Genomic DNA, 16406 nt, shown 5'->3' with positions numbered 1-16406 from the left:
CCTTGGTTAGGCCAATAATAGAATATGCATCCTCTGTTTGGGACCCCTCAACTCAAGAAAACATTAAGAAACTAGAACAGACAGAAAATAGAGCAGTGCGATTCATAACAAACGAATATTCACATTTGACTAGAGTAACACTTTAGTAAAATCACTAAATTTAGAAAGCCTTCAGGACAGAAGGCTCAAAAGTAAAGTAGCAATCATACATAAAACACTGAACCATAATCTTCAAATACAAAAACAAAATTTAATAAAATACTCTGAAAGACACAAAGATAAAGGCACATTCCTCGTCCCATATGCTAGGACAAATTTGTACAAATACTCCTTCTTTCCTAGTGCTATTAGAGCATGGAATGGGTTGCCTGAGCTAGCCAGGAAAACCAGTGACTTGGCAGAATTTAAGTCATTGGTTAATATGCATGACTAAATGCATGACGCGTAGGACGTAATCATCTTCTTTTTTGAAGTAACGTCTGTATTATATAAGATAAGATTTGTACATAAATATAGCGGGGCTTATTGAAATTATTGTATATTTTTTGAACATGTTGGCAAATTTGCAAAAAGGACGATTTCTAGTAAACTCGGTTTTCTTTTATTTCGGTTTACAGACGACAAAAGTATCGATATACTTAAGAGTTTAAAAAAAGCAATAGAAATGGATAAACACTGAACAAAAGTAAGCTAATAGCGAGGGCGCGGTTGCTGAGTGGTTAAGAGCTTGGATCCCGAATCTGAGGTTCTGGATTTGAATGCCGATTATAGAATTTGAATTTCGGTATTTTTAGGCGCCCGATTCCACCCAACTCTAATGGGTACCTGACTTTAGTTTGGGAAAGTAAAGGCGGTTGGTTGTTGTGCTGACCACATGACACCCTCATTAGCCATAGGTCATAGGAACAGATAAGCGATTTTTCGAAAAAAAGAAGTTAAATTATGCCTGCTCGACAACCGTTGGCTAAAAAAACGGTTGACCTATAAATCGCAAGGCCTAAAAGAAGAACTTACTTTACTTAACAAACAGCAGATTACGATATATAAACGTTGTTATTTGTATGCACTAAATAATGGACATACCATTAGCCTTATTTTTATTTACAAGCTTTTTTTGGTTAAAAGTTTAAGTACATCTAAAACTATAAAAGGAAATAAAGCTTTTTTTTTTTCTATTTACGATATTGTCTAATCTGCAGTCTTCGGACTAAAGTGTTGATGTAGTGTTTTGTTGAAAATGTAGATCTAGATATTTTATGTAAATTACTTGAAGTTTTACTAACTGGAGTTCGATTCAAACCACACAACACATATTAAAGTCTATGAATAACTCGATACGACATTATACACTTGAGAAATATTATTTAATACACAATTATAGGGCACAGTCCTAATGTCACAGTTCTAAAACAAAACTACCATCTTGCTTGCTAAAAGAATGAGTCCGTTACTAACTGTCATCTTCCCATAATTCCTTATTTTGTTAATATCCCATCATTCCCTATTTCCGTCTAAAATAGTCTATTTATAGTATCGTCACTTTCCCGATCACCTTACCCTTATTCTAAACCTATAACAAAAGTAAGAAATAAATGCTATCTATGGGACTGTTGGTGTATAGCTCTTTTGTTTCTATGGGGAGTGGTCGGTGAAAGATAAAGCGCTGGGCTTTCGAACCAACGGGTTTCAAGTTCGAATCCAAAGTAAATAAATAAAGACTGTGATTTTGAGTTATTAGTACACGATGAGTCCGCTCAACTCTAACATAGGCCTGATTTACGTAGGGAGGGTAAAAGCTGTTGGTCCTTGTTCTGACCACATGGCACCCTCGTTGGCCATAGGTCATAGAAATAGATACGCGAATTTTAGAAAAAAGAAGTTAAGTTATGTCTTTTAACTAGTAGAATAAGTAGATCACAGGAGTTGTTTTTTCTTCAGAATAATGTTAATCATGGTTATTACCTCATTATCGAAGACTATGATTTTACAAGTACCTTCTGGAAAAATTCGACTTGCTCTGCAGGTAATCAAAACGTCAATATCATTCGCGAGCTTGCTGCATTGTAATTGATCAGCTCGAGCTATGATGTAGAGAAATGTTTATAACAATAACTACTAATTATTAGGACACATAACAAAGTAAACTATTTACGTATTTTTTCTCATAACTTATCTTATAGATATATCTCTGTCAAATTTAAGTAACATAGTGGTTAATCAGAAAGTTATTCGGTTTTATTACAGAGAAAAATGTATTAAGAAAGGACTTTGTGCTATATGGCCCAGTGTCTGTGCTTTACTTTCGAACTGGGGTCCGGGGTTTGAATCCTGGTGAAGACTCGGGCTTCTCTGGGTTGACCCAGCTCTAATGAGTACTTGACATTAGTTGGGAAAAGTAAAGGCGGTTGGTTGTATATTCATCCATAAAAAAAGTTAAAGTCTATATTATCCAATAGGAATTTTAACAATCCGAACTTAATTTAAAAGTTACCAAATAAATATTAGACAACATATCTTAAACCTAGCTAATAACTTTTATAATACAAATCTTATACCTACCGAGTTAAAATTAGACGACAGAACTTTAAACTACTTACAGAGACTTACACAGAGACTAGATCCTACATAAAAAGAATGTCTTATCAATGTTTAATTCTTGACAAACAAATAGATTAACTCTTTCTCTCCGAAATTATTTTTTATTTGGCTCATTTGTTGTTCACTTCCCTGCTATGATTAAACTTCAATCACTTTGTAATCAAAAAATATTTTATTTGGTATAGAGTTAAATGGAATGCATGCTATTTTATATCTATATATATAACACAAATTAATGTTTATAAAACCAAAAAATAATTTAAAGTGGTCAAATCAATGATGGTATCGTCGATCAGGAGAGAAAGAGTTAAACAATCTATGAATTTTGTTTCAATGAATTTGCCGTCGAAAGTTTTACAAAATTATGCTTTTTAAAATGTTTTCTTTTTTTTTTTTTACAACAAAATCTCCTTTGTTTATTACATCTATCACAGCAACATTCACAAACAGAGATTTAAAAATTTCTCAAATCATTAAATATTTTACTCACCGAATACGGTCATGTTACAAGTTTGAAGAGCTTGAGTCAATAACGCCATGTGACCTAGATAAATGAGTGTCCAGTTGGTATACAAGTGTCTCCTCTCCACTTTATAGATCAAGAGAGAGGAAATAAATCTGCTGTTTTCCAGACGCTTTAAAGAACTCTTCACATCACTCTTCTCATAATCTGTACAACCTTTTTCTAAGGAACATTTGGCTACCACATTCTTCTTTTCCTTCCACGCAATTTCCAGTGGATAGTTTTCGTTGTACGTCCAAGTATGAGACAGATTGTAAGGTTTCCCTTCTTCAGCGACAGGACATGTTAGAACTACTTTTAGGGGATAGAAAGTAATAATTACGTACATATTAGAGGTAGTTGAGAAAATAGGCATTTTGTAAATAATATATTTTCTTTCTAATCAAAATATATCGTAAATACATATACACAAAATAACTAACGCTTTACTTGTATACATTGTCTTTGATATAAGACATTTTCTATTACAGTATCAAGACGATTTACATTATAGTAATATATATATATATATACACATGTTTATATACAAACACAAAAGTTTCTATATTTATAACTATATCTATATATTTATATCAATATCTATAATATATGTGTTTTTCGTGTGTGAATGTCGTTCTTATGTGCATCTATATTATTATTGTACAGCAGTTACGCTAAGGTTGTCAATTGTAGTTAAACGGAATTTCCATTTGATCGGATCAATAAAAAGTTATCTTATCTTATCTATCTTAAAGAGAATCTTAATCGACCACCTACTGACAATTATTATGCTTTCCCTGAATGTGGCAAAATATGTAGGTCAAAGCCTGGGCTGCGTAGCCCCGGGAAATACTTCATTCCTCATTAATCTTCGTACTCGAAGATATGCCTTATTCATCTATCTACCTATCTATCTATCTATCTATCTATCTATCTATCTATCTATCTATCTATCAATCTATCTTAAGAACAGACAGGATTAAGACATGCAAACAGACAGAGAGACAGACAGATAGATAGACAGACAGAGATAGATAGATAGATAGATAGATACATAAATAGATAGATAGATAGATAGACAGATAGATAGATAGATAGATAGACAGATAGATAGACAGACAGATAGATAGATAGATAGATAGATAGATAGATAGATAGATAGATAGATAGATAGATAGATAGATAGATAGATAGATAGATAGATAAATAGATAGACAGATAGATAGATAGATAGATAGATAGATAGATAGATAGATAGATAGATAGATAGATAGATAGATAGATCTCTTGAACCACTGAATGGATTAGTATTAAACTGATAACTATAACGTGTTCAGTAAAAAAAAAAAAAACTTCTAATAAAAAAGGGTTAGGTTTCAAGTAAAAATAAAGATATAATTATCATATTTTTCAATATAGCTTAATCTAAACTGTAAATAAATTACCTGTCAAATATAGAATAAATGAACAGTACACCAACAGTAAACCAACATTTCCAACAAATAAAATGGTAAGCCTAACGACATTCCATAGTTTTAAAAAAGTAGACATCATTCAAAAGCTATCTAGACATCTTCAGTATATATTGGAGTCCAAGTACTATATACAATTAATTGTACATTCGCCATACGAGCTTCCATTATGGAGTGTAATAATAGTTTATTTAACTTTAAACAAAAGAATAGTTTTAAAAAATATTTTTTTTCCCTACTTGAAATAAATGTTCCCTGACATATTTTTTAAACACAATTTGCCCCTCTCTCTCTTATTTTGTCTTTTCAAACAATTTTTTTAAAATATCCATCTATATTTAGAAGCATTTGTTGACATTTATACAAAATTATTTTTAATAATGAATGCTGACAAAATGAAATTATTTTTTTTACGTTTTATTATAAAAATTATATTTATGTTTTTAATTTAGTTAATATGAAACAGCAAAAAAAAATTATAATAATAATAAATAAATAAAAATATTTTCAACATAAATTGACAACATTGGTGAATCACGACAGGAAATATCCAATTGACATAAATAAATCAGTAATTCAATCGCTAGCGACACACGCTTCTCTTCAAAACATGAAGTTTTAAAGTTCATATCGAAATGAAAACATTTTGGACTAACATAATAAGAGGCAGTTTAGAAAATCAAAAGTCAAATAAAGTTGGCTTGCTTTGAAGTCATAAAACAAATCATGTAATTGTTACTAATAGGAAAAGAAAACGTGGTCGGGGTGGCTAGGCCTCATAAGGGGCCCTGCATTTAGACAATCTACAATATTTAATATTTAATGTAAAAAAAAAAATCGAACACTCATTTGGGCGCCTGGGGGACAGTAAATTCTCCCATACCCATCCCCCAACCATAGCTACGCCGCTGCTTTAATTCATAATAATTCTTTAAAAGGTATATATGTATAGTTAGATAGATAATAGATAGATAAATAGATAGATAGATTATAGATAGGTAGATATATATATATATATATATATATATATATATATATATATATATATATATATATATATCATGGGCGTAGCCAGGGGTGGGGGGTATTGGGGTTCAAACCCCCCCCCCCCGAAATGAAATCGCCCCCCCCCCTTAGGGGGGAAATCGGAATTTAGTGAATGATTTTTTGCTTTGATTTTGTTTATTTTAGGTGAGATTTTAATACTAAACCATCAATTGCCCCAGCACAACCAATGGGGTTTTGAGTTTAAAACCCCTTGCCAGGGGTTTTGTGTTTCAAACCCCCTACTAGGTTTTTGAGTTTTAAACCCCCTACTTGGGGTTTTTGCAGTTAACCCCCCCCCCATCTTCTATAAAACAAAAAAAAACAAAAATGCAAACGAAAATCCCCTAATTCCAAGAGCACAGTTAAGGGAGATTTTGATTTTAAAACCCCCTCCAAAATTTACGATAAACCCCCTCTTCAATATAAAAAAAAAAGTTAATTACGCACTCAAAATGTTATGAGCGTAGCTAAATGGGTTTTGACTTAGTTTTTAGTTTAAACCCCACTTCAGCGGGGTTTGAAGGTAAAAAATACCACTTTAATAATAAAAATAAAGCAAATTATACACTCAAAATGTTTTGAGTGTAGTCAAAGGGATTTGAGTTTAAACTCCCCTCCAGTGGAGTTTGAAGCTAAAAAGTACCTCTTCAATATAAATAAAAGCAAATTACTCACACTAAAATCTATGAACGCAGCCAAAGAGGTTTTGAGTTTAAACCCCCCGCCAGGGGGGTTTGAGGCTAAAAAATACATCTTCAGTGTAAGAAAAAAAGCAAATTACGCACTCAAAATGCTATGAGCGTTGCCAAAAGGGGTTTTGAGTTTAAACCCTCATTCAGAGGGATTTAATGCTAAAAATACCTCTTCAATATAAAAAAAAAGCAAATTACACACTAAAATTATTTGAGCGTAGCCAATCCAATCGGGGGTTTTGAGTTTAAACCCCTCTTCTACAGATGGCGTTTGTTTAAAGTTTAAAACCCCTCCATATGGTTTTGAGTTTAAGATCCCCCTACAGAGCATTTTGAGGTGGAAAACCCCCAACAGATGATTTTGACGATAAAACTTCTCTTTTCGATATAAAATCTAAAGCAAACTACAGTCACTTAATTCCAAGAGCGTATTCAAGAGTGGTTACACATTTTACCAGTGGCAGGGCTCCCTTAATAAACTGTAGTGAATAGTCATCTGCTCCCTTAATAAACTGTAGTGAATAGTCATCTGCCGAAATTGAAAAACACTAAATGTGGCTCAACAAAGATGGCTAAGACAGATTTTAGGAGTCAGTTATAGAGATCGGGTTTAAATCAAGGAAATCCTATGCCGAACCTAGTACAACTTGACGCCACTCATTCATTGAGGTCCTCATGGCAGGTGGGAAGAGGCTTCAGACATTACCAGTGACAGATTTTTATGGAAACAGCTTGACGGCAAATGCGCCAAACGGCGCGGGAGGGTCTAAGTCAGTAAGAATAGCACATTAGGTTTTTGAAATAAAACTTTTTAATTGCAGGAAAATGCACTGTAGATACCTCAGAATATGCATTTTGTTGGCTTTCAATACCAGAAATAGTGCTTGGCGGCGGGGCTTCGCCCCGCGCTAGCGCTCCCCAGACCCCATTGCTAGTAATGGCAGGGAATCTACAATTTTATGGAAACAGCTTGACGGCAAATGCGCCAAACGGCGCGGGAGGGTCTAAGTCAGTAAGAATAGCACATTAGGTTTTTAAAATAAAACTTTTTAATAGCAGGAAAATGCACTGTAGATACCTCAGAATATGCATTTGGTTGGCTTTCAATACCAGAAATAGTGCTTGGCGGCGGGGCTTCGCTTCGCGCTTGGGGAGCTTCTAGCGCTCCCCCAGACCTCCTTGCTAGTATTGGCGGGGAATCTACAATTTTTCCACTAACTCATGGAAGAACCTATTCTAGGGCACAATAAACGTCTTCCGAAAGAATGAAGGTCAGAATGCAATAAAGATTATTCACACACACACACATAAATATATATTTAAAAAAAAAATTTGCGGGGAGGGGGAGAAAAAAATCCCCCCCCCAAAACCCCTCCCGAAAAAAAATCCTGGCTACGCCCATGATATATATATAGAGAGAGAGATAGATAGATAGATAGATAGATAGATAGATAGATAGATAGATAATGAGAAAGAAAAAGAAAAAGAGAGACATATAAATATATTCACGAATATATTAACGCCTTGGTCAGATTTCCCTCTCGTAACTATTTACCTCATTAAATAGATCTACATAAATTAGAATATTATTACTTTTGTCTCCTAATAGCCCAATGATATAACACCTGTTTGTCTAATATAAATATCATTTACATTATTTGCCTTGCAATGCAAGCATCCTTGTGTTATGTCCTCTCTGACATTTTGATGGTTCGATTCTGAATTCGTTTGTTTTCACAATCGCGTGTCAAGATTTATGTTTAGATGTTGATAATGCCAAATGTTTACAGTTGAATTAGTTGCGACATCCACTCGTAGAAAGATACACAGTAACACTAGACAAAATAAATAATTCATACTATTGCATGACACTGCATCTGATTATATTTAATAATTAACTACTTATGTATAACGGAAAAGCATTGGTCTTTTATTCATTTTGAAACTCTGATATATATAAAGCTTCGCTTCAATAACTTTGGCCTCTGATATCTCTTGGGAATCTACTAAAAGGTATTGTTGATACAGCTATAGTTCCACTACTATTACATTTGTAGATGTAGATGGGTAACTAAGATTCTAAGCTATATTTACAACAAATAAATCTGTACCTCAATGTCCTAGAGCTAGAGAGTCTTGAGATTTATGTTTGCTAATTGCATTGTATTCTACCCAGAACGTAAACGTGACTGTTGCAGTGTTGCATTACTAACTGGGGGCCATTTTGTTAGTTTCCATGAACGTAGGCTCCATACTGAGAATTACTCTCTTGCAACACAGGAATCTGGCAGCGTGCAGTACAGTAGTTCTCAAACTGTGTTGCGCGGACCCTCATGGGTCCTCAAAACGACCGTAGGATGTCCTCAGAAAGATCTATATATATATATATATCATATCATCATCATATGGCCTCCTTCAGTCGCGACTATGGATCAACTCATTTAGGTCTTTGAAGTCATACATTTAGATCCTGAAGGACATTTAAGTCATACATTTAGATCCTGAAGGACATTTAAGTCCTTCAACCATCAAACCTGCTATCGTTTTCGTTTCAGCACTATCAACCTCCAAGTCTACAAAACATTAGGACATCATGAAAGTGTTAATAATCTTAGTCTGTCTGTCTGTTTTGATGAATGGCATTATGATGGATGATCCCATTGCGTTACCAAGAGGAATTGAAATTCGTGATGATCCCATTGCGTTACCAAGAGGAATTGAAATTCGTGATGGTCCCATTGCGTTACCAAGAGGAATTGAAATTCGTGATGGTCCCATTGCGTTACCAAGAGGAATTGAAATTCGTGATGATCCCATTGCGTTACCAAAAGGAATTGAAATTCGTGATGGTCCCATTGCGTTACCAAGAGGAATTGAAATTCGTGATCATCCCATTGCGTTACCAAGAGGAATTGAAATTCGTGATGATCCCATTGCGTTACCAAGAGGAATTGAAATTCGTGATCATCCAATTGCGTTACCAAGAGGAATTGAAATTCGTGATGATCCCATTGCATTACCAAGAGGAATTGAAATTCGTAGGAACCTCCTTAGAAAGGTAGTAGATAATTGGTCTGGTAAAAGAGCAGAGGCTGAGGTTAGAGCTACTCCCAGGAAAACAATTCTATTTTAAGGTAACTCTTATTATTTGGTTTTCATAAAATAAAATGTTCGCTAAGTTAATTGTAAGCCAAACATTTAATATAATTATCATCCTTGTCGTGTTGCCCTCGCTCCAGCATGTCGTCACAGTGGCCAGAGTTCGAATCCCTCTAATCCCTTGCAGTCTTCAAGGATGTTGCGTATCAATAACATGATAATCTTTTTTAGGAAGAGCCTCCAATACTAACAATCAAATTTACCTATTAAAAATGAGTGAAAATAATTCTATAATATTTAATTAAATTCCGAATTAAAGCTACGGATATGCAATGATCACAGCCTTCTCAGACGTATGTGGACAACATTTTTGTGTCAAGAGTGCTTTAAAATTAATCAGTACAGGCTAGACGCCATGCACCATATTCATATAACTAAAAATTCGTATTTTTTTTAAATACATGTTTCTGTAGTTATCTCAAGTTTGGAGATAATTACATCGTAGCCCGAAGCTCCCACGGCACGACAGGGAGTGGCAACGGGCAGGGTTTAAACGTAAGACCATTAAGACCATCAAACAACACCTAATAGCTCATACCACACGCCCAGAGAAATCATAGCTTACCAGATCTATCACTTTGTAGCCAGGTAAACTAATACCTTCACCTATCCCTTAGTCTGTTAGACCCTTGGTGCACCACACAAGATCTGTCAACCGTCTTTCTCCATTTCTCTATGTCCTTTGCCCTAGACAGAATTTCATTCACTGAGAGGTCTGTCCATTCTTTGATGATGTCTTCCCATCACTATCTTTTGTCTTCCTATTCTTCTTCCTCCTGGTACTGTTCTCGGAATGCAGGTCTTTACGAGCCCTGAGGACCTTGTGATATGGCCATAGAGTTTAAAAGACTACAATCCTCTTTCAATAGAGTTTAAAAGACTACAATCCTCCTTCCATAGAGTTTAAAAGACTACAATCCTCCTTCCATAGAGTTTAAAAGACTACAATCCTCCTTCCATAGAGTTTAAAAGACTACAATCCTCCTTCCATAAAGTTTAAAAGACTACAATCCTCCTTCCATAGTGTTTAAAAGACTACAATCCTCCTTCCATAAAGTTTAAAAGACTACAATCCTCCTTCCATAGAGTTTAAAAGACTACAATCCTCCTTCCATAGAGTTTAAAAGACTACAATCCTCCTTCCATAGAGTTTAAAAGACTACAATCCTCCATAATCATCGGACTCATTAACCAAAAGCCATAATATTTGTATTTTTTACTCACCAAAAAAGAGTATAATGGTTTGCAGCATAGCACTCCAATCTTTTTATTTTCTTTGCATTTTAAAATAGTCCACTTTCATGCTGTTATCTTTTTTGCGATAGGAATATTTGCCCATTGACGCTAAATAATTTTGAGGCTTGTTAAGTAGAATTAATAAAAAAACAAATAAACTACTAATCTACATAAGGATTTGCCATTTCACCAAAAATCAAATATATGATCATCGCCATATGATACTGTACCCGTTGGAGACTTTTTAGGATAAACTAAATAATGTTAAGTATTCTAAATTCAGTGGCCTAGAATCTATGGCAGGAAGGGATTCAATAAATCCGGACTCACGACCATTATAGGCTCACAGCCTGACGCGTACCAACCATAGCGCAAAGTGGTTCATTGCATATGGGCCCACTATTTGTGTCCAGTTTGTGCCAACTTAAGCCCTTGGAAAATATTAATTGCTTATTTGTAAAAGCCGATTTAAACTGTAGAATAAAAAAGGTACAATATTTGCATTGGAAGTCTTTTGATAAATATACATACACCTAACTTGTACATCGGTATGGCATAGGCCAGACTTCTCGATTTATTTTTTATGTCGCACACTATGTTTGTCTCATTGGAGTGAGTGGGCCCACAAAGAGATTCTTGAACCCGGGCCCAAGGGTGACTTTCTACCCCACTGGCTAAATTGCTCCACTGTTGCCAACTAAAGAAGAAAGAAAGTAGTTTAGTTCTAACAATATCTCTGTGCCAGGCAGTTGGTCTTCGTATCAAGTTACTATCAAGTCTCCAATTTTTTAACCACTTTCTACTTGCCCATTTGATTGTACATAAAATTTTAGTTAAATTTAAGTGAAAGTCTAATACATTTTGTGGAAATTACTGTTTGCTAATAACAGAACAGCTTAAAAATGTTATTTTGCAGTGCGTAAAACTGAGAATAACAATATTTCCAGCGTTAAGGAACTTAGCTTATCAACATTCCTTATACATTAGTTACATCAAAAGAGCTTTTTATAAATTTCATTATGAACGATATTATTTTTTATCTTTCCACAGAAAAATGATTGAAAAAAACAACAAGACACACATGTATCTATGTCTGAAGTGATGTTTGCAGGGTCAACCAGTACAAAATTACGTTTTGAGACTAGGCTTTTAAAGAATACTTTACTTTCTAATTTAATTATTTCTTTTGGGTTTTATTAAAGTTAGATTTGAAAATATTTACTCCTTTGCTTTAAAAACAATATATCATTAATGTTCTATGAAATATCTGATTCAACTTAAAATATCAAGTTGTAAATTTTTTTTCAGAATAACGGCCCAAATTTTCACCGAATCTTCTATTAAGTTAGTTGTTTGCATGTCTGTCTGTGCGTCAAAATATAGAAATTAGAAAGATAAAAAAAATATTTTTTTTTACAATTCTGTTTTAATATGCACAAACAATTAGACCCTTTTCAAAACAAGATTTTTATAACAATAAATTGGGTTGAAATTCTCCGAAGTTCCATAATAGGAATACAGGAAATAACATAAGATTCACATTTTAGAGTGTGTAGTAGCTAGGGAGTATGAAAAGGAAGGAGACAGATTAAGGGAGGAGAGAGAGAGAAAGACTTAGAGAGAACATATTTGTTGACGTCCCTGGTCGACGTGTCCAGAATACATTTTATCATATCGAAATGCCTATGTGATACATATATTGAGAAACGTCTATAGACCCCTACTACAACGCTAGCGCAATCCCTGTCCGGGGCGTGTGATGTCAATGAAAAAAAAAAGCCTCACCCTTTTTGAAATAGATGTATAATCCTCTGTGGTACTATTCAAATCTTTTTAAACTTGACTAACGTTCAATGCACTTTCGACATTTTTAATGAAAATTTTTTTGTTAAGGAAGTGAGATTGAGAAAACACTTCAGTCATGAATAGAAAATGCTATGTGAGAAAAGAATGAAGAACCTCTTTAAACTACAGGGCACATGAAACCTTCGTTAACAGAGGGGCCACAGAAACTGGTGACCATTAAATCATCTTCCATGTAGACGTCTGTTTTAAAAAGGAAACTATAATTTTTTTTTTCTTTAACTCTTTCTTATCTTATCTTATATAATACAGACGTTACTTCAAAAAAGAAGATGATTACGTCCTACGCGTCATGCATTTAGTCTCCGTAATTCTCTCCGTAATTATTTACTACATTCTGGTGGAATCAACGTTGGTATCGTCAGTTATGAGAGAAAGAGTTAAGTGGGATTCATGAGTAAACTGTCGACTTGGTCGTGGTTTGCAGTTCAAATAAATATGAATATTTTTTTAGCCATTTCAGTCATATGTTTACCATAAGCATTATGGATTCGCCCCAAACGGACACCCAGCCACAAATGTATTTCTAACCCTACATATGGCTATATAGCTTAAATCAGCCAACAATGAAATAAGTTAATGTAAAATGTCAGAACTCTTAAAAACTGTAAAAGAATGTTTAGAATATTTTTGTGTCAGCTAAACAGACAGGGTCACAATAGCGATCGGACCCCACGATGACCTGCCAACTATTGTAATAAACGCAAGCTAAAAATTTATAGCCATATTACAAGGTCTTCGGGTCTCTCAAATACCTTCCTTCAGGGAAGAGTACCAGGAAAAAGAAGAAGAGGCAGACAGAGAAAGTGCTAGGACGACAATGTAAGAGAATGGACTGGCCTGCCATTGAAAGAGTTTTTATCTAAGGCAAAAGACAGAGAGAAATGGAGAAAGACTGTAGACAAATCTTGCATGGTGCCCCATCGGTCCAACAGACTAAGTGATAGGTAAAGGTAAAAGTCAGCTATAAAAAATGCTCGCCACATATTGACTGGAAGAGTGAAGTTACACAAATAAATATTTTCAAGACTGTTTGCGTACTTCAAATTAAGCGTTTATGTGTTTATGTACAAGGTTGCTAAAAGGTGTGTGTGCGTGTTTCTAAGATTGGTGGTAAGCGGTTAGCAATGCAGTGTGATTGATGCAAGATAAGCGTCATAGTCGTCAGCTGTTTTGGTAGGCCACTGACTCATCCAGACTGCCAGATTGAAAAGGCGTGATTTCGTAGGGAATTAGAGTTCATTCAAAATACCATTTTTATATCATTCCTAAAGTCTACTACATTTATTTATTTCATCTCAATTTAAAATGTGTCTATATTGTAATACAAGTTCTATTTAGTACTGTTCACAAATAAGTTATCCAATTGTTTTTAAGCTTTATAAGTTTAGATGTAATAACTCAAAGCGGTTTGTTTACCAGCAGTTTGGTGCTATTTGTCAACGACAGTCTACACTAAAGGTATTGATCCAACAAAACTAAAACGGCATAGTTCTGATTACTTGAAATTGAGATCTGAACAATGAACACACATTAGAGAAATCGCCTTCACTATATACATTGTATGCAATAAAGACAAGACCAAATTTATTATAAAATGAAAATCATATTTTTAAAACTATAAATTTAGACCCACGATGGACTATTGACACGGAGAGGATATAATCATTCACACAATTACTCATCTTATAAAATACAGACATTACTTTAAAAAAAAAAGGAGCTGATTAAGTCCTATACTTATCCCTAGGTCAATTATGTCATACTTGTTAATCAATGACTTGGACTTTGTCAATTTATTTGTTTTCCCGGCTGAATCAGGCCACCCATTCCATGCTGTAATAGCAATAATAAAGAGCTCCTTCAAGGAGTGTGATATTGATATTCACGGCTGGGAAGCACTAGCTCTCGATCGCTTCTCGTGGCGTGAAGCCGTGCGTGTCGGAGTCACGAGATACGAAGCAAGATTTGCCAGCATGAGAGAGCGCGGAACCAACAAAAAGCTGAGAGAGGAAGCAGGCATGTCTGCAACTTTGGACACATCAGTAGCGTGTCGATATCTTTCCAACCATAGCTAATGCCCAGGCATACAGCTAATCTCAGAGATACATCATAGTGTTATGAATACAATGCAAGAATCAATAAAGGAAAAAATAAACAATTAGCTAATTAATTAGTAATAATACATTTTGATTTATATTGTAATAACTGAAGGGAGGCAATTCAACGATACATATGTGTTTATTTACATGGAGACATGACAAACACATAGGACATCTGCCTTGAACACAGCATCTTCATCTCGGCAGAAATCGTTCTCTCTCTCTCATGTCAACATCCTTCCTAGTCTAGTCACTAACAGTGAGCACCATCTCCACTTTCTTGGATGGCGGTGTGCATGGCAAGGTTATATCAATATCATAGACGAATATAGAGAGGGAGATAACTCTCTTAACAACATTTTCCAACGGGGGACAACTGTTGACGCTGAGATTTAGTTGTAAGTTAGTGTGACGAATAGACTAGGACTGGCCATTCCGAGGCCAAAGAGTATTGGTAGACACAAAACACGAAGGCGTGTATGTGCAGGCTATGTAGCAGTTTCGTGCTAAGACTAAGAGTTAGACAGAGAGAAAGAGAGAGAGAGCTAGAGAGAGAGAAAGCTAGAGAAAGAGAGAGCTAGAGAGACAGTTCGAAAGACAGCTAGAGAGAGAGCTAGAGAGAGAAAGAGAGCTAGAGAGACAGAGAGAGAGCTAGAGAGACAGAGAGAGAGAGCTAGAGAGAGAAAGAGAGCTAGAGAGACAGCTAGAGAGAGTGAGAGCTAGAGAGAGAGAGAGAGAGCTAGAGAGACAGCTAGAGAGTGAGAGCTAGAGAGAGACAGCTAGAGAGAGAGAGAGAGAGAGTGAGCTAGAAAGAGAGTGAACTAAAAGGGAGAGAGCTAGAGAAAGAGAGAGCTAGAGGGAGAGCTCAAGAGAGCTAGAGAGAGAGAGAGAGAGAATAGATAGATATTTATTTATAGAGAGAGAGGTAGAGAAAACTAGAGAGAGAGAAAAACGAATTGATTGATCTTGTACCACTTACTTCTGTGACGTTCTGTCTATAAAGTCAACATTGTTTATATGTACACACCGTGTACGAAGGGGTTAAGTCTACTACGAATCATGTATTGGAAATCGCAAGTCCCATAAAGCGGTAACTTAACTTACGGGTTTTCGTGGTATTGTTTGTGTATCAGAGAATGAGATAGAAAAAGCCTATCCCAAGTTTAAACTATGTTCAATGTCTTATCTTTTCTGTCTTACTAACATTTCTGGCACAGATCCTCGTAGTAGTGCTTTTTTTAAACATTTATTTTAAACTAGAAGAAGAAAGAAAACAAATAAAAAGAAAATATGCTAAAATTAAGATTCTAAGCATTTAAAGGAAATAATAAAGGGAGTTCGTGTTAAACACGAACTCGTAGGCGGGCAATGCGGATCAGATGCAGCCAAAAAGTACTTTGAAATTGTGATTAAAAACAAACTAGTTATTAAATCTTGCTTTCAAAATAGTTTACTGTGCATAATAATACAGTAAAAATAAAGTCAAGTTTCCCTTTCAGACCTTGAGGTCTATAGGGCAAAGGATGTAAAGCTCATTGGTTTCTTAGGCTACGGTGTCGTGGCCAGCACAACAACCAACTGCCTTTACTTTTCCTATTATCAGTTACCTATTAGAGCTAGGTGGACTTTGGGGGCCCTTAAGATCCCGAAATAAAAAAAGGTCAGTCCTCACCAAAATTTTAACCCGGTACCAAGCAATTCACCATTTAGCCACAGCGCCTCATAATACAATATA

The 16406-nt window shown here is 35.0% G+C and overlaps 1 protein-coding gene and 1 long non-coding RNA gene across 2 annotated transcripts; one reads left to right on the top strand and one right to left on the bottom strand.

Annotated features, from left to right (window-relative positions):
• Positions 1 to 1600: 1600 nt before the first annotated feature.
• LOC106065726 (uncharacterized) lies at positions 1601 to 5024 on the bottom strand. Its single transcript, XM_056011024.1, has 3 exons — positions 4546 to 5024; positions 3089 to 3415; positions 1601 to 2081 (listed from the first exon to the last, which is right to left on the bottom strand). Exons 1-3 carry the CDS (start codon positions 4652 to 4654, stop codon positions 1915 to 1917), a joined length of 603 nt encoding a protein of 200 aa, XP_055866999.1. The 5' UTR covers positions 4655 to 5024; the 3' UTR covers positions 1601 to 1914.
• A 3150-nt stretch (positions 5025 to 8174) lies between these two features.
• On the top strand, positions 8175 to 11923 carry LOC106065727 (uncharacterized). The gene is made up of 3 exons (XR_001217416.2): positions 8175 to 8324; positions 8867 to 9445; positions 11757 to 11923. It is a non-coding gene; the product is annotated as an uncharacterized LOC106065727 (long non-coding RNA).
• Positions 11924 to 16406: the final 4483 nt, after the last annotated feature.

The sequence above is a fragment of the Biomphalaria glabrata genome, chromosome 14 (genome assembly GCF_947242115.1).
Source record: "Biomphalaria glabrata chromosome 14, xgBioGlab47.1, whole genome shotgun sequence".
In the NCBI taxonomy this organism is placed as follows: domain Eukaryota; kingdom Metazoa; phylum Mollusca; class Gastropoda; family Planorbidae; genus Biomphalaria; species Biomphalaria glabrata.
This window is presented reverse-complemented; position numbering and strand designations above follow the sequence as displayed.